Consider the following 27760-nt stretch of genomic DNA (forward strand, 5'->3'; position numbering starts at 1 on the left):
AATCGGCTGCCAGCAGGGGGTGTCAATCAACCCGATCATACCCAATCGGGTTGAATTGCAGTGATGTCTGTCCGCCTGCTCAGAGATGGCAGACAGGTTATGGAGCAGCGGTCTTTAGACTGTTAACACGGGCCCTCAAGCTCCGTCCGGAGCTTGATAAATGGGCGCCATAGACACACATACACATACACACACACATATATATATCTTTATATATACACACATACATTGGAGCCCTTCCGAGTCAAACACCTTGTCATATACCATATCCCTTTTAACCCTTTTAAAACCTTTTTATAAATATTTAAAAATGTATGTTTTATTAAAAAGTGTATATATGTTTTTAATACTTTATTTTAATGTGTTTTGATGTGCTTTGTGAAAAAAAGCATTTTTAACCATTACGCTTTACTTCAGGTCTAAATATTCTAGTGCAGTTTTGGCTTTCGCTGGAGCTCAAACTATGACTTTCAACTTTTAATAAGCAAGTAAGCATGTTCACGGTATCCATTGAAAGTATAGGATGCGCTAGAGAGAAATGGGCCGTGCTAACCCTTCTCTGGTAAACACACTTTACCATGGACTTATAATATCAATATTGCGTCCTGCGCTATTTGTATCATGCCACTTGTAATCTGACCCATAGTAAGGAAATATGACATTTATTGCAGACATACAAGCAAGTTACTAGTACTAGTAATTAAAGATAGTCAGTCTCATATAGGCTTTATAAAGTATTTTTACCAGACACACAATAGAAGGTTGAAAGGGGCCATTTTCAAGGCAAGTAGAATGTGGTTTTCTCTGTTTCGTTTTTTTCTGTAATTGAATATGTACTAAGGGATATGAAGCCCAAAAAAATATTTTGTGATTCAAACAGAACATACAATTTTTTAGAGGTTTCCAATTTACTTCTAATATCAAATTCACTTTGTTTGCATGATATTCTGAGTTGAAGAGATACCTAGGTAGGCATCTGGAACACTACATGGAAGGAAATAGTGCTGCCCTCTAGTGTTCTTGCAAATGGATAACATTCTTGCAAAATTGCTGCCATATAGTGCTCCTAAAATGAGCAAGCTCCTAAGTATACATCCCTGCTTTTCAACAAAAGATACAAAGAGAACAAATAAAAATTGATAATAGAAGTAAATTAAAAAGTTGTTAAAAATCACATGCTCTATCTGAATCATGAAAGAAAACATTTGGGTTTCATATCTCTTTAAATGATTTGTCGTTTTCTGTTCTTCATTATACCTTTTATAAAATTCCTCCAGGGGTTGGTTTGCTACTTTGTCCATACATATAATACATGAGAATATAATATACATTTCCCAGTGTGATACAATAGGCCTTGAAAAAACAAACAATAGCTATCATAGTGATGCTTATTTGTTTTCTAGAAATAGAGTAAAATGTGTATAACAAGAAATCATTTCTTTCTTTGCAGAAGCTACTTTTAACCAAACATGCAGTGAGCAGGTGAGTGATAGTCTGATCATATTTGGTCAGTTAGTAAATATGTTTCTTTACCTTTTAATGGAAAATAATTGTGTTCCCAAAACAATTATTAGCTGTTAGCGTTTCATTTTGGAATTTCAATGAAGTTGATACCTTAAAGGGATATTATACACTAGATTTTTCTTTGCATTAATCGTTTGCAGATTATCCAGTTTTATAGCCTATACAGCTTTTTTTTAAATGTATAGTTTTACTTATTTTTAAATAACATTGTGCTGATTTTCAGACTCCTAACCATGCCCCAAAGTTTTAGGAGAATACTGATGTATACCTACTCCAGCTTGCTCCTGTTTGTGTAAAGAGTCTTTTCATATGCAGAGGAAGGGGGAGGGTCTGTTATTTCCCACTTAAAGTGGGTGTTCCAGCTAATCTTTTTAACAGAGCTAAACTGGGAGCTTCTAAGTAAGTTTTTAAACGGTTTTATACTGCATTTTTATATCCGTATCTGTGCATATTATTCTTTATAGTACTGTCTATTACATACAGTTAAATGAAAATTGGTGTATACTGCCCCTTTAAAGGTAGAGAAAACTAAAAATGGAAATGTACATGGGTGCATTTAAATTTTAAATAGAAGCATTTTTGCAATATACTTCAATTAGCAAAAATGCTTCTGGTAAAAGTTATTGTTTTTCAGTTTGTAATGAAGAGGAAGGGACACTGCAGAAGAAAAATAAAATGAATAAATAAATAATAATGAAACTAATACATAATTAATTATGTACATAAATACATCAATTGAAATGTCTTAGATACCACCACCAGATAATAAAATTCCATTGTCTCTTATTTAAAATACCCCAATTGACCGCCTAGATTGCAGACTCAGCAGGAACATGGTTTTGGACTCCTTCTTTTTTCTTCTTGTTTTTGTCCTTATGATGGATTTGTGATACTCTTGTATAGCACTGCAGGATATTCTGGCATGTTATAATTAAAGCATAATAGTAATAATCATTATAATACTAATCATAATATAATATATCCAGATGTGACAAAGTAAAATTCCAAAAGAATTTAATACATTTTATATAAATTTCAAGGATGTTCCATTATGCATTTTAATGAAAATACCTAAATGTAACATATCTTTCCCTTTAACATAAATGTGATAATGTGTACTATATTTTCTTACTTATGTTATGGTTCATAGTAATTAATTGTATAACATTTAGGAATATATAATGTTTCATGTTATATGACAGTTTTCATGATATACTGTATTGCATATATTTTCCTATCATTTTTTAGTTCTTGCAAAGATTGGAACTGTGGGTAAGTACATTTATTTTCTATATCAATGTATCAGTTCTGTCGCTTATTTGTTAAATAGTACTTGGCTATGTTATTCTATAACAACATAACAGCAATTTATTGTACTTTCAATCGCCTAGATTACAAGTTTTGTCGGTAAAAACTTGCGGGGCTAACGCTCCTTTTTTTTCCAGCGCTTACTTTAAACAACGCTGGTATTACAAGTTTTCTGAATGGCTGCGTTAGCCTCAGAAAAGTGAGCGTTGAGCAAATTTAGCTCCACTTCTACCTGTAATACCAGCATTGCTTACGGTAGCGGTAAGATGGCAAAACATGCTCGTGCACGATTTGCCCATAGGATACAATGGGGCTGAGCTGGCTGAAAAAAATACCTGCAAAAAAAGCAGCGTTCAGCTCCTGACGCAGCCTCATTGTTTCCTATGGGGAAACACTTTCTAAGTCTACACCTAACACCGTAACATCAACCCCCGAGTCTAAACACCCCTAACCTTACACTTATTAACCTCTAATCTGCCACCCCCAACATCGTCGCCACCTGCATTATACTATTAACCCATAATCTGCCGCTCCGGACACCGCCGACACCTACATTATACCTAGGAACCCCTAATCTGCTGCCCCTAACATCGCTGACACCTATATTATATTTATTAACCCCTAATCTGCCCCCAACGTCGCCGCCACCTACCCACACTTATTGACCCCTAATCTGCCGACCGGAAATCGCCGCCACTATAATAAATGTATTAACCCCTAAACCGCCGCACTCCCGCCTTGCAAACACTATAATAAATTGTATTAACCCCTAATCTGCCGTTCCTAACATCGCCGCCACCTACCTACAATTATTAGCCCCTAATCTGCCGCCCCCAACGTCGTCGCTACTATAATAATTTTAACCCCTAAACCTAAATCTAACCTTAACCCTAACACCCCCCAAAGTTAAATATAATTTAAAGAATTCTAAATAAAATTACTATGATTAAATAAATTATTCCTATTTAAAACTAAATACTTACCTATAAAATAAACCATAAGATAGCGACAATATAACTAATAGTTACATTGTAGCTTTTTAGGATTTATATTTATTTTACAGGCAACTTTGTATTTATTTTAACTAGGTACAATAGCTATTAAATAGTTAATAACTATTTAATAGCTACCTAGTTAAAATAATTACAAAATTACATGTAAAATAAATCCTAACCTAAGTTACAAATACTCCTAACACTACACTATCAATAAATTAATTACATAAATTAACTACAATTATCTAAACTAAAATACAATTAAATAAACTAAACTATAGTACAATAAAAAACAAACACTAAATTACAAAAAATAAAAAAATATTACAAGAATTTTAATTTAATTACACCTAATCTAAGCCCCCTAATAAAATAAAAAAGCACCCCAAAATAATAAAATTCCCTACCCTATACTAAATTACAAAAGTAATCAGCTCTTTTACCAGCCCTTAAAAGGGCTTTTTGCGGGGCATTGCCCCAAAGTAATTAGCTCTTTTACCTGTAAAAAAAAATACAAGACCCCCCCAACATTAAAACCCACAACCCACACACCCCTACTCTAAAACCCACCTGATCCCCCCTTAAAAAAACCTAAATCTAACCCCCTGAAGATCACCCTACCTTGAGCCGTGTTCACCCAGCCGGGCCGAATTCTTCATCCAATCCGGGCGATGTGGTCCTCCATTCGGCAGAAGTCTTCATCCATCCGCAGGGCAGAAGAGGCCCTCCATCCGGCAGAAGTCTTCATCCAAGCGGGGCAGAAGAGGTCCTCCATCCGGCAGAACTCTTCATCCATCCGCGGCTCCATCTTCAAGACCTCCAATGTGGAACATCCTCCACGGCCGATGGACTAACGACGAATGAAGGTTCCTTTAAATGACGTCATCCAAGATGGGGTCCCTCAAATTCAGATTGGCTGATAGGATTCTATCAGCCAATTGGAATTAAGGTAGGAAAAATCTGATTGGTTGATTTAATCAGCCAATCGGATTGAAGTTCAATCCGATTGGCTGATTGGATCAGCCAATAGAATTGACCTTGAATTCTATTGGCTGATCCAATCAGCCAATCGGAATGAACTTCAATCCGATTGGCTGATTAAATCAACCAATCAGATTTTTCCTACCTTAATTCCGATTGGCTGATAGAATCCTATCAGCCAATCGGAATTCGAGGGACGCCATCTTGGATGATGTCATTTAAAGGAACCTTCATTCGTCCTTAGTCCGTCGGCCGAGGAGGATGTTCCGCATCGGAGGTCTTGAAGATGGAGCCGCGGATGGATGAAGATTTCTGCCGGATGGAGGACCTCTTCTGCCCCGCTTGGATGAAGACTTCTGCCGGATGGAGGACCTCTTCTGCCCCGCGGATGGATGAAGACTTCTGCCGGATGGAGGACCACATCGCCTGGATTGGATGAAGAATTTGGCCCGGCTGGGTGAACACGGCTCAAGGTAGGGTGATTTTCAGGGGGTTAGTGTTAGATTTTTTTAAGGGGGGTTTGGGTGGGTTTTAGAGTAGGGTTGTGTGGGTGGTGGGTTTTAATGTTGTGGGGTCTTGTATTTTTTTTTTACAGGTAAAAGAGCTGATTACTTTGGGGCAATGCCCCGCAAAAAGCCCTTTTAAGGGCTGGTAAAAGAGCTGATTACTTTTGTAATTTAGTATAGGGTAGGGAATTTTATTATTTTGGGGTGCTTTTTTATTTTATTAGGGGGCTTAGATTAGGTGTAATTAGATTAAAATTCTTGTAATATTTTTTTATTTTTTGTAATTTAGTTTTTGTTTTTTTTTGTAATATAATTTAGTTTATTTAATTGTATTTTAGTTTAGATAATTGTAGTTAATTTATTTAATTAATTTATTGATAGTGTAGTGTTAGGTGTATTTGTAACCTAGGTTAGGATTTATTTTACAGGTAATTTTGTAATTATTTTATCTAGGTAGCTATTAAATAGTTATTAACTATTTAATAGCTATTGTACCTAGTTAAAATAAATACAAAGTTGCCTGTAAAATAAATATAAATCCTAAAATAGCTACAATGTAACTATTAGTTATATTGTAGCTATCTTATGGTTTATTTTATAGGTAAGTATTTAGTTTTAAATAGGATTAATTTAATTATAGTAATTTTATTTAGATTTCTTTAAATTATATTTAATTTAGGGGGGTGTTAGGGTTAGACTTAGGTTTAGGGGTTAATAACTTTGTTATAGTAGCGGCAACATTGGGGGCGGCAGATTAGGGGTTAATAATTGTAGGTAGGTGGCGACGATGTTAGGGACGGCAGATTAGGGGTTAATACAATTTATTATAGTGTTTGCGAGGCGGGAGTGTGGCAGTTTAGGGGTTAATACATTTATTATAGTGGCGGCTATGTCCAGTCGGCAGATTAGGGGTTAATAAATGTAGGTAGGTGGCGGCGACGCTGGGGGGGCAGATTAGGGGTTAATAAATATAATGTAGGTGTTGGCGATGTTAGGGACAGCAGATTAGGGGTTCATAGGGATAATGTAGGTGGCGGCGATGTCCGGAGCGGCAGATTAGGGGTTAAACATTTTTATTATAGTGTTTGCGATGTGGTGGGGCCTCGGTTTAGGGGTTCATAGGTAGTTTATGGGTGTTAGTATACTTTGTAGCACTGTAGTCAAGAGCTTTATGTTCTGGCATTAGCCCATAAAACTCTTAACTACTGACTTTTTTATGCGGTAGGAGTCTTGGAGGTAGAGGCTGTACTGCTCACTTTCTCCAAGACTTGTAATACCAGCGTTTGCCAAATCCCATTAAAAAGATAGGATACGCAATTGACGTAAGGGGATTTGCGGTAGCCAAAAGTCACGGAAGAAGTGAGCAGTACACCTGTACCTGCCATACTCGTAATACCAGCGGGTGTTAAAAAGCAGCGTTAGGACCCCTTAACGCTGCTTTTTAAAGCTAATGCAGAACTCGTAATCTAGGCGAATGTGTTTGCTGTCCTTTTAAAATAACATTAAAAAAAATAGTGTTGCAAATTTGTGCAGAATTTCAGCTTAGTTTTCAATTAGCTTCCCCCAGAGTGGAGCCTGTACTCAGGTAGTATACATATTAAACATTGTATTTAGCTACTTTCATGTTGCTTACCTGCAGGACTAACGTGCTTGCTGGCACACGCTCTCCTTAGGATTGTATTATCAGCGGGGATATGTACATGCTCTAAGATGTGCACGTGGGTCCTTGCTTTGTTTTATGTGTTGGGAATGTGATCAGTTTTCTCTGGCACTGCCATATATAAGGGAATTCCTCACCTTGTTATATGGTTGTCTCTCACTGCTTGCTAACACTACATAAGGCATTCCTGATGTACCTGACCTCTGGCCTTTAAACTGCTACCCCTGACTCCATCCTTGTTACATGATTTCACTGACCTCTGGCCTTGTATTGTACTATTCTTGACTGCTGACATTTACCTGGTACATCTGTCCATGGGCTTGTGCTTGCTATACATGAACTTGGCATATTGGCTGCTATGCTTCTCTGCCTTGCTGGTCATCCTGTTGGCCATAACTAACTCACTCTATCTATCTATCTATCTATCTATCTATCTATCTATCTATCTATCTAAAATCATCTATCTATCTTTCAATCTAGAAATTAATGTATTGCCTATTTTCCACTTGTAAACAGGAATTTACAACAAAAATCTTAATTATATTATCTGTTTGTTGTTACCATTTGTTTACAACTAGCTTAGTATCTACCCATTAATTGTTTATTGAGAACTTGATAAAGTGTAAAAGGGAAGAATGATAAAAATTAAAACATGTCAGAAATAAAGGGCCAGATTACAAGTAAAGTGCTAATTAACACAACTGCTCGAGCGTTAACTGTGCTAGAAGTAATCTTTTTGTATGCGTCGGATTGTGCTCATATTACGAGTTAAAAATTAAACTGTTTTCGCTCGCACGCTAACCCGACAAGTGCAAAAAAGCTGAACTTAGAATATCGAGTGCGCGTTCACATATTTTCCCATAGAAGTTAATAGAGAAAAAAATTGGGAAAAAACCCTACTTTCACGCAAACACAATCGCATATTCTCATGTGTGCTAACCCAACATGAAAATATGAATATTTCACATTCCAACGTTCTTCACATAGAAGAATATTTTTTTTGGTATAATATATATGTATACCTATAAATATATAAATATACACGTGATTATATATAGGTATAGATATATACAGATATATATAGGAATATCTATTTATAAATACAGAGAGCATATTCTCCTATGTACAGAATATTAGAATGTGAAATATTTATGATAACTACACAGTATAACACTTTTTAAAAATGAGTATTTCATAAATATGCTTATATGTATTTTCATCTATTGAACTGTAAATACATATATAAACATATAAATACATATGTACACACACACATATATATACTGTACATATATATATATATAACATCTGAGACCTCATATCTTTGAGCCCTTATAACATTTTTGTGCAATATTTTTTTGAAACTATTTTTTTTTAGATGGGGTTATTATGCATGTAAGTATACTTTATAATGTATTTTTGATGTGTTTAGTGACAATTTTTTGGTGCCCAAATTAGTTTACCACAGCTCTGAGGACGCGCTAATCATTGTAGCATAAATCGCGATTGCACTCAAGTGATAGCGTTTACTTTCAATTAGTAATACCAGCAGTAAACCCAAGGAGAGCAAACCCCCGCAATAAACCCCTTATCACTCGTGCAAATGTTTGTGCTCCACTAGTAATCTGGCCCAATGTCTATTCATCTTGCTGATAACAATCAGTAAGGATTTCTGTGACATTTGTTCTACTATTGTTTATCAAAATAAAGACATCAATTTAATTTTAGTAATTGTAAATGTTATATATTTATTTATATGACTTATTATATATTTGTTTTGTCATTAGTTCAGGGTAATTTACAAACGTTAATTATATAAAAAACATATCTTTATATACTACTTAGGAAAATATTTCTTAACCCTAGGTCTTATTTATCTATCAAGCGATAATGGCCAATGAAAATAAGAAAAATCATAGAAATTGTAATGAACAGATTATTGGCTGTCACTATCTGTTTAGATAAGATGAAATCCCATTGAAGAAAACCAAGCATTAATGAAACTTTGGCTTTCATACCATTGTGTCTCCATAGAGATAATTCACCCCTTTTGTATAATTGACAAAATATTCTACAACTCTTAAAGTGCCGTATTTTATTACTAGTGAATGCTGCTATGTACCATATCACACTGTCTGAGTACATATTGCTGCACATCCAAGTTATCTTTTTATCTTATTTTGAATAACATTCAGCAAAGATGCTGCCCCATGGCTTCACATGTGCAGGTAAGCAGTACCAATCTCACGCAACAATGGTTAGCTTAAATTCACTTAAAGGGATATGAACCCAAACATTTTCTTTCATGATTCAGATAGAACATGCAATTTTAAACACTTTTCTAATTTGCTTCTATTATCAATTGTTTTCGTTCTCTTAGTATCTTTTGTTGAAAATCAGGGACGTATGCTTAGGAGCTGGCCCATTTCTTGAGCAGTTCTGCAGGAATGTTATCCATTGGGAAGAGCACTAGATGGCAGCACTATTTCCTTCCATGCAGTGCTCCAGATGCCTACCTAGGTATCTCTTCAACACAGAATATCATGGGAACAAAGCAAATTTGATATAAGAAGTAAACTGAAAACTTTTTAAAAAAGTAATCTTTTGGTTTATATCCCTTTAAAGGGGCACTGTACTGTAAATGTTGTCTTAATGTGTTCTAAATTACTTGTATGTATGTATTGGAAATTGATCTTTTATGTTTATTTTGATTTTGAAATAGCTATTTTGCTCATTAAAATCATCACCTATTGTTCTAAATTATATGCCCATTTAAATGAGCTGACCCTTCAAATAGAGCAGGGTATTGAAATGCTAATTAAGGCCAGGGGAGTTCAATGAGCACAACCATCTATTTTAGATACAAAATATCTCTTTACTATCATCATTGGGAGGTTAATTTAAGCCCCTATCTCCTGTTTACATATATTTTCTACAGGGCATGCCAACATATTAAGATTTTCAGGAAGAAAGTTGTACATTAGATTATTTGCCTCATTTAAAGGGATAATATGTTTTTAGTTTTGACACGTGATTACATTTTTTGACATATTCAATTTTCAATTCTATATTATTATTAACTTTATTATGTGCATCTCTTGTGGTTCATAACATAATTTGGTTTACTTCTAGCAAGTTAATGTGCTAGTATTTCTAATAATTAAACAATATATAAATGAAATCTAGTTAAAATGACACAGAAGTCAAAATTAAAGTTTCATGATTCAGATTTCATGTACAATTTTAAAAACTTCCAAATTACTTCTACATCAGTGGTGGTTCCATTAAAGCTTAATATTGTCTCAAATATTGGGGTACATTTCAATCTTTCTGATGTTTGAAAAACGAGAACAGCTGTTATTTTTTCATTATCAAAGTTATCACAATCTTTCTGAGTCAATCAAGGGGGAAATTGTTAATGCACAAGATTTTATCTCCATTTTCCCACAACAGCAAAACTGACAATACTGGATTATGATCATTGAAATAACAAATGGGTTAATGGGGTTGATGGAATCGATGTTTGTGTTTTGCTATTGGATACCGTGGTGTTCACGATCAGTGTTAAATAATATGGATGCCTTTGTATATGGACATGATGGGTTCACTGGACATGTTTGATCAGTTATGTTTTTTAAACTTTTAATATACAATAATACAAGTACAGTGTTCACTTAGTGAAAAATATAAATAATTACTTAAAAAGTGATAAAATAAAAAATATAAAATATACAAATTATAGTATAAACAATATTAAAATCTATTAAGGATATGTGTATATTTTCAATCTTCGTGATCAAAGTAAATGGAAAACTTCAGTATTTCTGGGGACATCTTGCCTCAGAAAAATGAGAAAGTAAACGATATAGTGAAGTACAATCTTAATAATAATGTTTTCAAACAACACCGCCAAGGGGTTACTCACACTTTGATGAGCCTAATCGGCTCTGGAGATGACGCACACCTGGTTTTATATTGCCAGGTACCCAGTATAAATCCGGCAACACTCTGAATTAAAATGTAACAGATATTTATTAAAATTATATATAAAATAGATATTAAAAAGCCATAATAGTACTCCCTTATAGTAGTCACTCAGGTATCTGCCCACAGCGTGTGTATAGTTGGTGGTATATACCAATATTCTGTCTGAATGAATGCGGATAGATTGTAGATTGTGCTACAAACTATTCAGTTCAGTATTTGGAATTCCCACTGTACCTTTCCTGGTGATCAAGATTCGGGGGCATGGCTGTGACTTTCCAACCTACGTTTTGCCGTATACATATCTGAAAAAGGTTCCTTGAAAAAGCTGTAAGTATACAGCGAAACGTACGTCGGAACTAAATGGGAAATATACTACACATTAGAAGCAGTCTAAATAGATGTATTAAATTGTTCAGTACACGGGCCATTTAAGTCCTATTGTACCATTTTTCATTCTATTCCCTTTAGGAGCTGTTATTAGCTGTCCTAAATCTAATTAAAAAAAAAGACCTGCACAGATCTGTTAGTATGACGGTTTTCTGGTTAAATCAACTTTAATTAGTGATCTTTTATGTATTCATCATTTAATATACTATGAGTGATGTAATCAATGCTGTGTCACTGATGATGTAGTATTTGATGCTATCAAAAGCTGAGGGGAAAGTTACTGGCTTGTGAGTGTTTGAGTAAATACTAAAACCTATTAATTTTTTGTTGTGTTAACTGGAATAGATGTAACACTGGTGCTATGCAAAATGGCCCCATAACCATTAATCTTATGATTCGTAAAATTCTAATATAATACTACCTGAAGTATTGAAATACAAAAAAAGACATATTTTATTAAACTGTGATTAAGTGCAAACTTACTTTCTCTGTTACATGATAGACTGATAGGTAAGGTAACAAAGATACAATGGTACCAGCACTGATTGAAGTACATTATTTCAATAAGTGAAAGGTTTTCATTTCCTCAGGGCAAGTATAAGCATTATGGCTACCAGTACCCAGACACAGATGTGTTTTCCAACCTCCTCAACAGATCACACCCCATACCCTTACTACCTAATCCCCTGTATTATTTAGGCCTGCATGGCACTGAGGACATTAGTAAATAACAAAAAATAAGGACATTTTTTTTTATCCAAGCACAGTGCTCATGCTGACTTCTCTCCTCTCACATCGACTATTTTGGCAAGACATGCAGAGTCAGGCACTTTTAAAAACTGTTTTCTTTCTATGCTCTGTTTCAGTGATTTCTGTGCTCCTGTACAGGGGCACCCTTTTGTAATCAGCGCATCTTAATTTTATTTAATATTCAAAATCCATTTCTAGCCTTATTGTTAAAAATGTGATGTTGTTATATGCACTTTAAGATACTTCTATCTCTATATGGTCATTAGTATTATATATGCATAATATATACCTGTAATTAAACACTAAAATGCAACAAATGTATATAAAATACATTTTTAAAAGCTTTAAAAACAGCCATAGATCTAGGAATATTTGCAGAGTTTTGCAAGAACAACGCAGTTAAATGATTTTCCACTTGTAAACCAACTGATCACCTTTGCTGTGGCAAATCAAACATTAGTTTTAAGTGAGCTGGTGCTTTCATGTGCAGTGCAGCATATAGCAAAGTCTGATAAACTGCAAAACACCTATTGTTTGCGGGATGCCCCCAGCCCCTCTGGTGGGATTTATTATATTTAATTTAACATTTTAACATTTTATGGAGAATGGTGAATTTTGTGATTTCAAGGACATAAAAGTCAATATTATTTTTTGACTGTGCTGCCCCAACATAGGTCCGCATTACAAGTGGATCAGTGTTTAATGCTGCCATTTGGGCGCTAACTCCTCTAGAAGTAAGCTTTTTGCACAAGTCAGCACTCTTATTACAAGTGGAATGTAAAAAGTTTTCGCTTGCGCGCTAACCCGATGAGCATAAAAGTCAAACTTCAAACATTGTGTGTGCGTTAACGCATTCCCCCTGAGAAGTTAAAGAGGCAAAAAAAATGGGGGAAAAAAACCCTACTTGCGTGAAAACCCAATCGCATATTCTCAAGTGCGCTTGAAATTATGCATATTTCACATTCCAATGTTCTTCACATAGCAGAATATGTTCTATTAATTCATAAATACATATTTCTACATATATCTGATGGTTTTTTGATACAATATATATATATATATATATATATATATATATATATATATATATATATATATATATATATATAGGAATATCTACTTATAAATACATAGAACATATTCTGCTATATATTTAATTGAAATGTGAAATATTTACTGTAAATACACAGTATAATACTTTATTAAATACTTGACAACAAAGGACTCCAATGCACTATATATATGTCTATATGTGTACATATGTATTTATGTTTTTATATGTGTGTGTATATATGTCTGTAAATACATAAATACATCTGTACACACATATAAACACACACACATATATATATTTATATTTATATATCTATATCTATATATATATATATATATATATATATATATACACATACATATACATATGTATACAAAAGACGCAAGACAAGACAATACAAAAGGAAAAAAAAGAGAAAAAAACAACCCCAGCAAATCTCCCCTCCTATCCATGCCTATATCAGGTATAACCAGAAGCCTTTTAGTACCATGAACCTGGAAATGTATCTTCTAAAATTAAGGCCTCAAAACAAGTTGACCTGTGAAATTGTTTAGTGAGTATATACTGTGTTGATAGGGGATAAGACTGGATAATTTCTTTTAAAAAAGAGATATTTGTTTGTTGTGTAATATAGATATGTTATATTGTTAAAAAAATATTTAGGACTTTATTGCCATAATAAACAAGCCAAACGGAGGAGCGGTCAGATTCTTCTAATTTTTCAGAATCAAGTTACAGCTAATCATAATAGCTGTATTAACTAGATTACAGTTTGGGATACCTGTATACTTATAGAGAAAAAGAATATATTTTAAGTCTATAGTAAATTCGTCAAAAGAGTTTTTATTGAGCCAATAGTTAACCTTCTGCCAAAACTGCCTAATTTTCAGGCACGACCAGAAACAATGTATAGCAACGGCTTCTGGAAAATTACATCTGTAACAACAAGCTTGATTAAAAAGTGCCCATTTAGCCAGTCTGGACGGCGTAATATACGCATTATTGATTAATTTTATATGTGATTCTTTCCAGGAGGAGGAAAGAGGCGCCTCACGGACTCATTTAATATCAGCTTTAATCATATCCATGTCAATATTCTCAATGAATCTTGTCCAGTATGTCAACACCTTATCCAAACATAATTGGCCTTGTATGGCCAAAAGTTTTTTTATATAATAAGGCGGTTGAATGATTCCCTTCACTATGAAGATTGATTTAGTTGCCTATTTTCCCAAAACGTTCCTCTATCTGACACAGTTACAACTTCTTACTAATAAAATGACGAAATTGAAGGTAGGCGTAAAAATTATTATTGGGTAAATTATACTCAGTAGCAATACTTTCAAACGTTCTTATTCTATGAGTCTCCTCCAAGGTTTGTGTTATAGTAATCAGACCTTTCTGAGCCCACCTACTAAATATATCTGACTCTATCCCAGGAGGAAACTCCAGACCACCCCAAATAGGCAAAAACACAGATATTTGAAAATTGATGTCCAAGGTGACACATAGTCTCTGCCAGGCTTTAGCCACATTGTGAATACTAGATAATATCTTAATAGTCTCTGGAAGCTGTATATGTGGACAATGCAAAATGGCCTTAAGAGAGTAAGGAGAGATTAACTTTTCTTCCATGTTAAAATTAGTCAGATAGTCTTGTGACTTAAGCCAGTCTATCGCATATCTTGCGAGTATTGAGATATTGTATGCTCTAATAGGGGAAAGGCTAGACCACCAAAATCTGTCAACTGCATTATTTGAAGTATAGATAAGGCACGTTTTTTCCCTTTCCAAATAAATTTAGCACATTCTCTATTAAAGTTCTTGACGTTCTTGTTTAAAATAAACAGAGGTAGATTATTCATTATATACAAAAGCTGTGGAAAGAGGATTGACTTAATAATCATTACTTTTGCCGATAATGAGATAATACTCCATCTTTGGAGTTTATCAATTGCATTGGCAAAAAACGGTGTATAAATAAGTTTATACCACATATTATGCTCTTTGTGTAGGTTAATTCCCAAATATCTGAAACTCTCTACTTCTTTAAAATCATGTTGAATATAACTATCCTTATTTTTATGGATCCAGACCACTTCAGCTTTGTTAGCAATTATTTTATAGCCAGAAAATGAGCTAAAAACTGTACTTTTTAATGTATTTTGATGTGTTTTGTGCAGCTTTTTTGTTGTGTGAAACAGTAAACCAGAGCTCTGAGGACATGGTAATCATTCTAGCCTAATTCACGATTTTGCTCATGGGTTTGCATTTACTTTCAACTTGTTATACGAGCGCTAAAGCAGACGCACGCAAACTCCTGTGATAAACCCATTTTCGCTTGCGTGTAACTGTTAGCGCACCACTCATATTCTGGCCCGCACTTTTTTACCACCCCTTGCAATATATTTATATATAAAAAAAATGCCTTGGCTTTTTTAACTTTTAGATCCGTACCTTGTGCCAATCTGTAAGCCCCGTTTGGTGCATATACATCATGCAGTTAAATGCCTGTACATCATGCGTGTGCAGAAGAGCATATTTACTAATCAACAGCTATACTGTATGTGTGTAATAGGTGGTGATCTCACTGTTAAAAAAAGGATAAAGCACCCTTTTAAACATGCTTTATATTGCAATATGTGGTACAAAATTATGCTGGGGCTGGGCTTTTATATACCTTTAATTTTGCTTTATTATTTTAAAACAAAACAAATACACTGTATATATATATATATATATATATGTTACGGGTAAAGTAAGAAATACAGGTAATCCTAGGATTACCCTGGTAAAACGGACATTACCCAAGCAGCTGTGGGTAAACCCTGATGTAGTATAATTCCCCCATGTACACTATTTCTTTTCCCTCTACCTGGGGCGTTCAAGGAATGCGCCCCGCCGATCCTCTGACATCCACCCCAAGTGAACCTTGGGGAATGAGGTTTACAAGGAGGGCTTTGCCACCCTTGAACCCCCCAGGCGGAGGCAAAAAAGATACTGAAGATGGGGGAATTACAATGCATGCTATCTATGTTTGATGCATTCACTCCTCACTTTGAGGGGATTTATGATCATACATCGGGCTCTACCCACAGCTGCTTGGGTAATCCTAGGATAACTTAATATCTGACTTTACCAATAACATATATATATATATATATATATATATATATATATATATATATATATAATTTTGTTTATGAGAAAGCCCTAAGTAACTGAACCTGAACCAATTCAGATTTAACTGAACTTTTTATTATTATTATTATTATTATTATTATTATTATGCAGATAATTGTACACTTGTTACTTCACAACTAGGCAACTGTAAAACTAATGCCTATGGATTTATTTTTTGTTTTTTAGCTCAGAAGCAACAAATTCACCTTCTGAACAAAATACTACATTTAGAGGTTTGTGTGGACATTCTTACAATATTAGTTTTTGTTTGTGGTTTTATCAAATGTGTATTAGTGTAACACATCATCTGGGGCATTAAAGACATACTAAACCCAGATTTTTTCATTCATGATTCAGATACAGCAGCAATTTTAAGCAACTTTCTAATTTACTCCTATTATAAAATTTTCTTTTGTTTTCTTGCTAGTTTTATTTAAAAAGCAGGAATGTAAAGCTTATGAGTCGGCCCATTTTTGGTTCAGAACCTGGGTTATGCTTGCTTATTGTTTTGCTAAATGTAGCCACCAATAAGCAAGCACTATCCAGGGTGCTGAACCTAAAATGGGCGGGCTCCTAATCTTTACATTCCTGCTTTGTAAATAAAGATAGCAAGAGAACTAAGAAAATTTGATAATAGGAGTAAATTAGAAAGTTACTTTAAATTGCATGCTCTATCTAAATCACAAAAGAAAAAAATTGGGTTTAGTGTCCTTTTAAAGAAGCTGTGTAGGTTACGATGTCTGCATTGGGTGGGGCCGACCTTAGTGCATTTTAAGAAGCTGAATCCTGGGTGTCCTTTTACCAATAAACACCCTGAATTTGTTCACAGTTGAGCACATCTTTCAGTGTCTGTACAAAAAAATACAATCAATGCTTTATTTATTTATTTTTAACTTTAGATGCAGCTGCAAATGTTCCTCCTCCCGATGTAATTTCAGTTGAAAGTCAATCACCTACCAATATTCTCAAACAGGAAGATACTGAAGAAATGGTTAGTGGTATTTGATATTCTCTTCCTAATAGCTCTCTTCCTTCTAAATAAAATAATTGTATTTCAAATATTGGATTGGCATTTAAAGATTTTGGATTAGTTACATTTATTTATATATTTTTTTAGTTAGTGTTTTCTAGATATAAGTAAAAGTAAGTGTGTATAATGGTCTAGAAATAAAGGTGTATATTCAAGTGCTGTATATGAAGTGAAGCAATTCAACTATACATGTAGGTTTCTTGGCTATGATGTCACCAGTTACATTGCTATACTGCAATTTATTGTGTGCTTTGTTTAAAAGTTAGTACCAGCAAGAAATGTCATCACCGTGACTACTAATATAAAGACATTTAAAATTGAGTGATTTTCCACTTAAAGGGACATGAAACACAATTTTATTTCTTTTGTGATTCAGATAGGGCATACAGTTTTAAACAACTTTCCAATTTGCTTCTTTTATCTAATTTGCTTTGTTCCATTTATATTCTTTGTTGAAAAGTACACCTAGTTAGGCTTAGGAGCTGGGAGCTAGCAGCTGATTGGTGACTGCACATATATGCCTCTTGTAATTGGCTTACCGATGTGTTCAGCTAGCTCCCAGTTGTGCATTGCTTCTCCTTCAAGAAAGAATACAAAAAGAGTGAAGTAAAATTGATAAAAGAATCAAATTGGAAAGTTGTTTACAAATGTATGCTCTATTTGAATCAGGAAAGAAACATTTGGGGTTTCATGTTCCTTTAAGATCACAACTAAAAAGAAGATATATCTTGTTTTTTTTAAAATTTTAGATGAACAATGAAATTATTAAGTTGACCGAGAAACCATTGAAACAAGTTGTGGAGAAGATGGTAGAATTCAGAATCCTTCTACGTGGTGAGACATACACAAAGGATCTAAGTGACAAATCCTCTGCTGCTCATGACAAACTTACAGACAAGTTTACCAATCAGGTAACAAAACCTTATATATACATTAACATTAAAAATCATAAAAGAAAGTGAATGGTTAAACCAAGAAATATATTGTGTTTCAGAAACTCAAGCATTGACAATATGTTTGCACAATATAGACTGAATGAGACATGGATGTCACTAAAATATTTCAAGACTTTAAAGGAACAGTCTACTTGAAAATTGAAATTGTTTACAAAGATAGTTAATCCCTTTATTACCCATTCCTCAGTTTTGCATAACCAACACTGTTATATTAATATACCTTTTACCTCTGTGATTACCTTGTATATAAGCCTCTGCAGACTGCCCCCTTATCTAAGTGATTTTAACAATGTTACATTTTATAAGTGTTGGTTCTTGTATAACCATTATCATTCTCCACGGGAACAAGCACAATGTTATCTAAATAGCACACTAGCATTGTCTATCTATTGTGCAAGATTGAAAAATCTAACAAAAAGCACTGAGATAAGAAATAACCTGCAGGGGATTGGAAACAGGCAAACCTAGAGGTTATAAAGTATATTAGTATAACCGTGTTGGTTATGCAAAGCTGGGGAATGGGTAGTAAAGGCATTATCTATCTTTTTAAACAATAAAAAAATCAAGTAGATGGAATCTTTAAGCAAGAAGTTTGTTATTTTGGTTTTTAAAATAAATGCATTTTTGAGGGAAAAAAATGCATTAAATATATGTAATTATGAATCTGAAAGGCATCCACCTAAAAATGGTTAGATTAGAGGCTACACAAAGAAACAGTAAACATCTTGTAATGACAACATTTTTCTGCGGTCTTACACTAAAGTAACACACTATCGGCTAGATTATGAGTTTTGCGTTAGGGTAAAAAGCAGCGTCAAGAGGTCCTAATGCTGCTTTTTTACGCCCGCTGGTATTACGAGTCTTGCAGGTTTAGGGTCACCGTACACTTTTTTGGCCTTACCGCAAAACGACTTACGTAAACTTCATAAAGTCTTTTTTCTATGGGACTTCCATAGCACCGGTATTACGAGTCTGTCTTGGGAGGCCAAAAAGTGAGCGGTACACCCTATCCTGTCAAGAGTCCTACTGCATTTAAAAGTCAGTAGTTAAGAGTCTTATGGTACAACGCCGTAACATAAAACTCATAACTAAAGTGCTAAAAAGTACACTAACACCCATAAACTACCTATTAACCCCTAAACCGAGGCCCTCCCGCATCGCAAACACTATAATAAAAATTGTAACCCCTAATCTGCCGCTCCGGACACCGCCGCCACCTACATTATATTTATGAACCCCTAATCTGCTGCCCCCAACATTTCCGCCACATACATTATATTTATTAACCCCTAATCTGCTGCCCCCAATGTCGCCGCCACCTACCTACACTTATTAACCCCTAATCTGCCGCCCCCAAAGTCGCCGCCACTATAATAAACATATTAACCCCTAAACCTATGTCTAACCCTAACCCTAACACCCCCTAACTTAAATATAATTTAAATACATCTAAATAAAATTACTATCATTAACTACATTATTCCTATTTAAAACTAAATACTTACCTATAAAATAAACCCTAAGCTAGCTACAATATAACTAATAGTTACATTGTAACTAGCTAAGGGTTTATTTTTATTTTACAGGCAAGTTTGTATTTATTTTAACTAGGTAGAATAGTTACTAAATAGTAATTAACTATTTAATAGCTACCTAGCTAAAATAAATACAAAAGTACCTGTAAATTAAAACCTAACCTAAGTTACACTAACACCTAACACTGCAATATAATTAAATAAATTAACTAAATTAAATACAATTACCTAAATTAAATTAAATTAAATTAGCTAAAGTACAAAAACAAACAAACACTAAATTACAGAAAATAATAAACAAATTACAGATATTTAAACTAATTACACCTAATCTAATAGCCCTATTAAAATAAAAAAGCCCCCCCAAAATAAAAAAAACCCTAGCCTAAACTAAACTAAACTACCAATAGCCCTTAAAAGGGCCTTTTGTGGGGAATTGCCCCAAAGTAATCAGCTCTTTTACCTGTAAAAAAAAATACAACCAACCCCCCCAACAGTAAAACCCACCACCCACACAACCAACCCCCCAAATAAAATACTATCTAAAAAAAACTAAGCTCCCCATTGCCCTGAAAAGGGCATTTGGATGGGCATTGCCCTTAAATGGGCAGTTAGCTCTTTTGCCACCCAAACCCTAACCTACAAATAAAACCCACCTAATACACCCTTAAGAAAACCTAACACTAACCCCCTGAAGATCGACTTACCGGGAGACGTCTTCATCCAAGCCGGGGCCATAGTCCTCAATGAAGCCGGAAGAAGTCTTCATCCAAGCCGGGCGAAGTGGTCCTCCAGACAGGCAGAAGTCTTCATCCAGACAGCATCTTCTATCTTCATCCATCCGGCGCAGAGCAGGTCCATTTTCAAGACATCCAACGCAGAGCATCCTCTTCATCTGACGACTAAAGCTGAATGAAGGTACCTTTAAGTGACGTCATCCAAGATGGCGTCTCTTAGATTCCGATTGACTGATAGAATTCTATCAGCCAATCGGAATTAAGGTAGAACAAATCCTATTGGCTGATGCAATCAGCCAATAGGATTGAAGTTCAATCCTATTGGCTGATCCAATCAGCCAATAGGATTGAGCTCGCATTCTATTGGCTGATTCGAACAGCCAATAGATTGCAAGCTCAATCCTATTGGCTGATTGCATCAGCCAATAGGATTTTTTCTACCTTAATTCGATTGGCTGGTAGAATTCTATCAGCCAATCAGAATCTAAGGGACGCCATCTTGGATGATGTCACTTAAAGGTACCTTCATTCAGCTTTAGTCGTCGGATGAAGAGGATGCTCCGCGTCGGATGTCTTGAAGATGGATCCGCTCCGTGCCGGATGGATGAAGATAGAAGATGCCGTCTGGATGAAGACTTCTGCCCGTCTGGAGGACCACTTAGCCCGGCTTGGATGAAGACTTCTCCTGGCTTCGTTGAGAACTTCGGTCCGGCTTGGATGAAGTCGATCTTCAGGGGGTTAGTGTTAGGTTTTTTTAAGGGTGTATTGGGTGGGTTTTATTTGTAGGTTAGGGTTTGGGCGGCAAAAGGGCTAACTGCCCTTTTAAGGGCAATGCCCATCCAAATGCCCTTTTCAGGGCAATGGGGAGCTTAGATTTTTTTAGATAGTATTTTATTTGGGGGGTTGGTTGTGTGGGTGGTGGGTTTTACTGTTGCGGGGGTTGGTTGTATTTTTTTTTACAGGTAAAAGAGCCGATTACTTTGGGGCAATGCCCCGCAAAAGGCCCTTTTAAGGGCTATTGGTAGTTTAGTTTAGTCTAGGGTTTTTTCATTTTGGGGGGGCTTTTTTATTTTAATAGGGCTATTAGATTAGGTGTAATTAGTTTAAAGGGACACTGTACCCAAATTTTTTCTTTCGTGATTCAGATAGAGCATGACATTTTAAGCAACTTTATTTACTCCTATTATCAAATTTTCTTCGTTCTCTTGGAATCTTTATTTGAAATGCAAGAATGTAAGTTTAGATGCCGGCCCATTTTTTGTGAACAACCTAGGTTGTCCTTGCTGATTGGTGGATAAATTCACCCACCAATCAAAAACTGCTGTCCAGAGTTCTGAACCAAGAAAAAAGCTTAGATGCCTTCTTTTTTATATAAAGATAGCAAGAGAATGAAGAAAAATTGATAATATGAGTAAATTAGAAAGTTGCTTAAAATTGCATGCTCTATCTGAATCACAAAAGAAACATTTTTGGTTCAGTGTCCCTTTAAATATTTGTAATTTGTTTATTATTTTCTGTAATTTAGTGTGGTTTTTTTGTACTTTAGCTAATTTAATTTAATTTAGGTAATTGTATTTAATTTAGTTAATTTATGTAATTATATTCTAGTGTCAGGTGTTAGTGTAACTTAGGTTAGGTTTTATTTTACAGGTACCTTTGTATTTATTTTAGCTAGGTAGTTATTAAATAGTTAATAACTATTTACTAGCTATTCTACCTAGTTAAAATAAATACAAACTTGCCTGTAAAATAAAAATAAACCCTAAACTAGATACAACGTAACAATTAGTTATATTGTAGCTATCTTAGGGTTTATTTTATAGGTAAGTATTTAGTTCTGAATAGGAATAATTTAGTTAATGATAGGAATATTTATTTAGATTTATTTAAATTATATTTAAGTTAGTAGGTGTTAGGTTTAAGGTTAGACTTAGGTTTAGGGGTTAATAACTTTAATATAGTGGCGGCGACGCTGGGGGCGGCAGATTAGGGGTTAATAAATGTAGGTAGGTTGCGGCGACATTGGGGAAGGCAGATTAGGGGTTAATAAATATAATGTAGGTGGCGGCGATGTTGGGGGCATCAGATTAGGGGTTAATAAGTGTAAGATTAGGGGTGTTTAGACTTGGGGTTCATGTTAGGGTGTTAGGTGTAAACATAACTTTTATTTCCCCATAGGAATCAATGGGGCTGCGTTAGTGAGTTATACGCTGCTTTTTTGCAGGTGTTAGATTTTTTGTCAGCCGGCTCTCCCCGTTGATTCCTATGGGGAAATCGTGCACGAGTATGTTACACCAGCTCACTGCTGACTTAAGCAGCGCTGATATTAGAGTGAGATTTGGAGCTAAATTTTGCTCAACGCTCACTTTTTGTCTTTTAACGACGGGTTTCTGAAAACTCGTAATACCAGCGCTGTATGTAAGTGAGCGGTTAGAGAAAACTGCTCGTTAGCACCGCATAGCCTCTAACGCAAAACTCGTAATCTAGCCATATGTGAGTGTGAACATTTTTAAATGCATTAACACCTTGTTTGCAGGAATTGTTTTTTAGTGGTTAAATTCCCCCTACCACTTGCTTTATTTTTATAAACCAATCTGAACTTGCTACTTAAGTATTAACAGCTAACCACTGTTATTTTGTTATTAAAATCTCCATTGTTTTGAAGTTCCTTATCTGACCAGCTTTGCAGAGGCCAATAAGGGACATTTATGTGGTGGGGTTAGGCTTCTGAAGTCTGTAGTGTGCATTTCCAGCTCTCCGAAGGAGAAAATCCACAATTTTCAGAATTATATAACATGGAAGGTGTGTGTGTGTGTGTGTGTGGGGGGGGGGGGGGCAAATATAATGAAAGTATATTATAAAGTTGTTTTACTGTGCATAATTAAACATTCCATATTGTAATCTCAAAAAGTTGCATTCCCTTTTAGCCAGCATGGAGTGGCACACAGTTTAATTGAAAATAATCTAACCATATTCTCAAAATCTTAGATACATTATGCAGTTTGCAAGGCTAAATATAATGTAATAAATGTTCACAAGGTATCTCCTGGGCTTTAGGTTTAGATAATCTGGGTGCTGTAGTCAGAAGACATAATAGTCCTACATATCATATTACTCTACAATGACTTCAAATGCCACTCTTCTATCTATCTATCTATCTATCTATCTATCTATCTATCTATCTATCTATCTATCTATCTATCTATCTATCTATCAATCTATCTATCTATCTATCTATCTATCTATCTATAGATCTATCTATCTATCTATCTATCTATCTATCTATCTATCTACTGTATCTATCTATAAATTGCTGTCATTTTCGTTAGCAAAAATTGACAAGGTTTTGTTAACCCAGAGCAGTTAAGGGATACACTTTTTTTTATAATTCTGCTTACCTGGCTTTCTTTGCCTGTCAGAATACAGATGTAAATTAGCAGTTGCACTGATCTCAGCAATCTCAGCAATCACTGTATCGCATGTAGCTGGGTGAGACAAACGATAACATATTTATGTATGCTTTATAAACACCATGCTATTTATGTAGAGTGGAAAAAAGACAATTTGCAAAAGTAAATTACAGGAATAGCAGGCTAAATAAAAATATTTACATTATATTGTTTTTTTAATTTATGGGCAATATCATTTTAAGTTTAATATCCTTTCAGTTTACCAAATACACAGGTAAACAAACCAAATGCTTGACATAACAGACCAAGTTGATTATTAATATAGGCCTGATTGTACTATAATTTGCACTTCTGAAGCTAGGCTAATATACTTCAAAACCAAACCAGTATAAAAATCATATTTCTACAAAACATACTAATAATAATGTACAATCTAAATGGTATAATATGTTGATATTTACTGAATTTAAAACAACATTTAATTACATTTCAGTATGTGTTTTATTTTACAGATACAAAATGTGTTTCAAGGTTTGCCAGGATATAAAAAAATGTTTGTGCAAGAAATGAGGTAAAAGCTTATAATTTAGCAATATCACACAAACTAATCTATAGTAAACAATACAAGCCCAAGTTTATAAAATACTTATTTCTTCTCTGTTTATATCCTAGCCCATCACTGCAGGATGACAGGTAAGGCTGTCACTGTACTTTTAATGCTCATAATAAAAATAATGGATGGAATGCATTTAAATTGCATTGCCTTTGTTTCACTAAGACTGAACTATCCTCTCCATTTTCCTTTTCATTTCTATTTTATTTTATTAGGCCCAGTAACAAAGTATGATGAGATGAGGGAACCATTGTAAATAGGTTTCAAATAATAACAGGGGATAGGGAAATACTGAATCCGCTCAGTCCCAGTTATTTTGCTTGACAGGTTTAATTTTTTTTTTATGATTAGATTACAAAGTGTATTTTTTTTGCAGACAAGCGTTTCTAAATAGTTCTTACGCAACCAGGCTAAATAGTTTTGTAAGACACATAATAGAATTTTATTGTTAGTAAAATACAAGACTCTGAATCTTGAAATGTTAAGCTGTAATACCTTCACTTATGGATTAAATGATGGGTGTAGGACAGGGGCATATTTTGGCCTAGACAAACAAGGCACTTGCCTAGGGCAACAGATTTGGGGGGGGGGGGGCAGCACTTTTTGAGTCTCACTACACACACACTCACTACACTCACACATACACTCACACTGCACCACACACACACACACTACACATACAAACTCACCATATATATGCACACTTTAACATGAACATTTAATTTGGAAATTCCATGAGAAAAAATAATCGCATTACACCCGCACCAAAAAATATTGTGGCCAAAAAAGGCTTAAAACCTGGAGGGGGTTAGCAGAATTTTGAGTGTCTAGGGCAGCACGTTCAAATCACATTTGTAAACTATGTACCATTCAGCTACATTCAGTTTTAACTTTCATTTGCAAAGTGAAACAAATTAACAGCCAATGAGCATAATCAGTGCTGAGTTCACGCAGTGCTTTGATGTAACCTTGTGGGATTTCTACATAATCTCATCAAATTTCTCCATAATTCTGGTCCGGTGCTTAAAGGGACAATATACCCTAAATTATCCTCCCCTTTAATTTGCTCCCAATGATCCATTGTACCTGCGGTAGTGTATTAAATTGTTCACAAATAACTCCTGCACCTTTATATCAGTATTTTAAATATCTGATTTTGTGTGTGGTACAACTACCTATACTGAAAGTTTCCGTACTTAAAAGGACATGAAGCCCAACATTTTTCTTTCATGATTAAGGTAGAACATAGAATTTTAAACAACTTTCCAGTTTACTTTTATTATCAAATTTGCTTTATTCTCTTGGTATCATTTTTGAAGGAGCAGCATTGCACTACTGGTTTCTAACTGAACACATGGGTGAGCCAATTACAATCAGTAAATATATGCAGCCATCAATCAGCAGCTAGAACCTAGGTTCTTTGCTGATCCTGAGCTTTTCTAGATAAACATTTCAGCAATGGATAACAAGAGAAGAAAGCAAATTAAATAATCAAAGTAAATTGGATTTCTTTTTATTGTTTGCTCTATCTAAATCATTAATGTCTAATTATGACTTTACTGTCCTTTTAAGTATTGACTATAGAGAAATTAAACATGCATTGTAAATTTGCAGTTGTTCTCTCTAAATTTCAGAACATTTTGTATACAAAAAGAGATAATATAAAGAAGCATGTGTGTGTACAGAAAGTGATAAAATATGGACATCTGATTTCACTGCAATCTTAGCCCATTTTGATGGGTTGTGGCTTCAAAGTAGCTTTTTGCAGATATGCTGCATTATTTTAAAGTGATTCAACATTTGGGTTACTTGTCCCATTAATCACATGTATCCATTATATTGTATATGTTGTTTGGAGGTTTAACAAATGCAACCTCTAATTTTTGAAATATTGGTTAATATAGAGTTAAACTTTTTTGGTTTACTTGTGCTATTTTTGATGTATGTAAGAAGTATTTGTCTACTTTTTTTTTTTACAGTTTATTAATTATTATCAGTGGGTTGGAATATACTTATTTGTGTTTTTTTAATACAGAATTGGTGTGGAACTGCAGTATGCTGTCATTTTTGAAGGAGATGCGGATGCAATTAGCAATGCTACTTTGGATTTAATGAACCTTCAATCTAACAAAGTTGAAGACAGCTTGTTTAATGATATTGAAGATAAACCTACAGCTGTGTATGCAGTTGGTAGCTTTAGAGATTATGTAGTAGAAGCACTTTACAAACGGGCATTACTCAGCAACAAATCAGTGGACTTTTATCCTGACTCGCTGCAGCTTCTTAATGGTGAGTTAAATGATAAGTTAACTAAAGGTCATGTACTGTATACCTATATGATGAGCTTCTATTATGACCTATAATAGTCATGCAGTGTATATGTAAATGTGTTGCCGTTGATAGAGACATTTAGTATTTCATGCTGGAGCCATTTGTAATTATCATATTTATCTCTCTGACCTAAGAGAAAATCCTTGCAATATATTTACATTGACTGGACTTATGTTCCTACAAGCAAATCCTTTGCATAAATTTATTTATGCATTTAAAGGGAGATTACGCTAAAAAATCATATGCTTTGCTTATTATATAGCAGTACTTAAAGAGACATAAGACTCACATAATAAATCACTTGAAAGTGATGCAGCATAACTGTAAAATGCTGACATGAAAGTATCACCTGAACATCTCTATGTAAAATGTGAAGATATATTTATTTTACCTCAAAATTTCTTCAGCTCACCAGAGTAAGTGCTCTGTTAATAGTTATACTTCAGTTGCTGTCCAGCTGCAAATTGGAAAAAAAAAAAAAAAGCCAATCAGCATCAGCAGTGCTGCGGTCATGCCTTGCTTTGATCTCATGAGATTTCACTGAAATCTCATGAAATTTCACATTAAACTTCCTTTAACTGAATAGGAAAATAACATGACCCTAATAACATGATCCTGACTGGCTGCTTAAATTCTCTTTACAGTGGAGTGTGAATACTTAGGAAATTTTAAAGGAACAATATCTTCCTTTTTCACATAAAGATGTTCAGGTAATATTTTCTAGTCAGCTTTTTACAACTATGCGGCATCACTTTAAAGTTCTTTAACATTTGGGTATCTTGCCCCTTTAAATATAATAAATACATATTTTTA

General features: G+C 34.5%; 1 protein-coding gene across 1 annotated transcript in view; it reads left to right on the forward strand.

The window, feature by feature from the left end:
* The window catches only part of IMPG2 (interphotoreceptor matrix proteoglycan 2), a 116632-nt gene that overhangs the window by 30296 nt on the left and 58576 nt on the right, over positions 1-27760 (forward strand). The window contains exons 4-11 of the mRNA XM_053705435.1: positions 1451-1482; positions 2773-2796; positions 16522-16568; positions 17235-17326; positions 18115-18276; positions 24516-24574; positions 24676-24696; positions 26652-26905. Of these exons, the coding sequence (XP_053561410.1) occupies positions 1451-1482; positions 2773-2796; positions 16522-16568; positions 17235-17326; positions 18115-18276; positions 24516-24574; positions 24676-24696; positions 26652-26905 (691 nt within the window). The remainder of the gene's footprint in view (positions 1-1450; positions 1483-2772; positions 2797-16521; positions 16569-17234; positions 17327-18114; positions 18277-24515; positions 24575-24675; positions 24697-26651; positions 26906-27760) is intronic.

Source organism: Bombina bombina, chromosome 3, assembly GCF_027579735.1.
Source record: "Bombina bombina isolate aBomBom1 chromosome 3, aBomBom1.pri, whole genome shotgun sequence".
NCBI classification, from domain to species: Eukaryota; Metazoa; Chordata; class Amphibia; order Anura; family Bombinatoridae; genus Bombina; species Bombina bombina.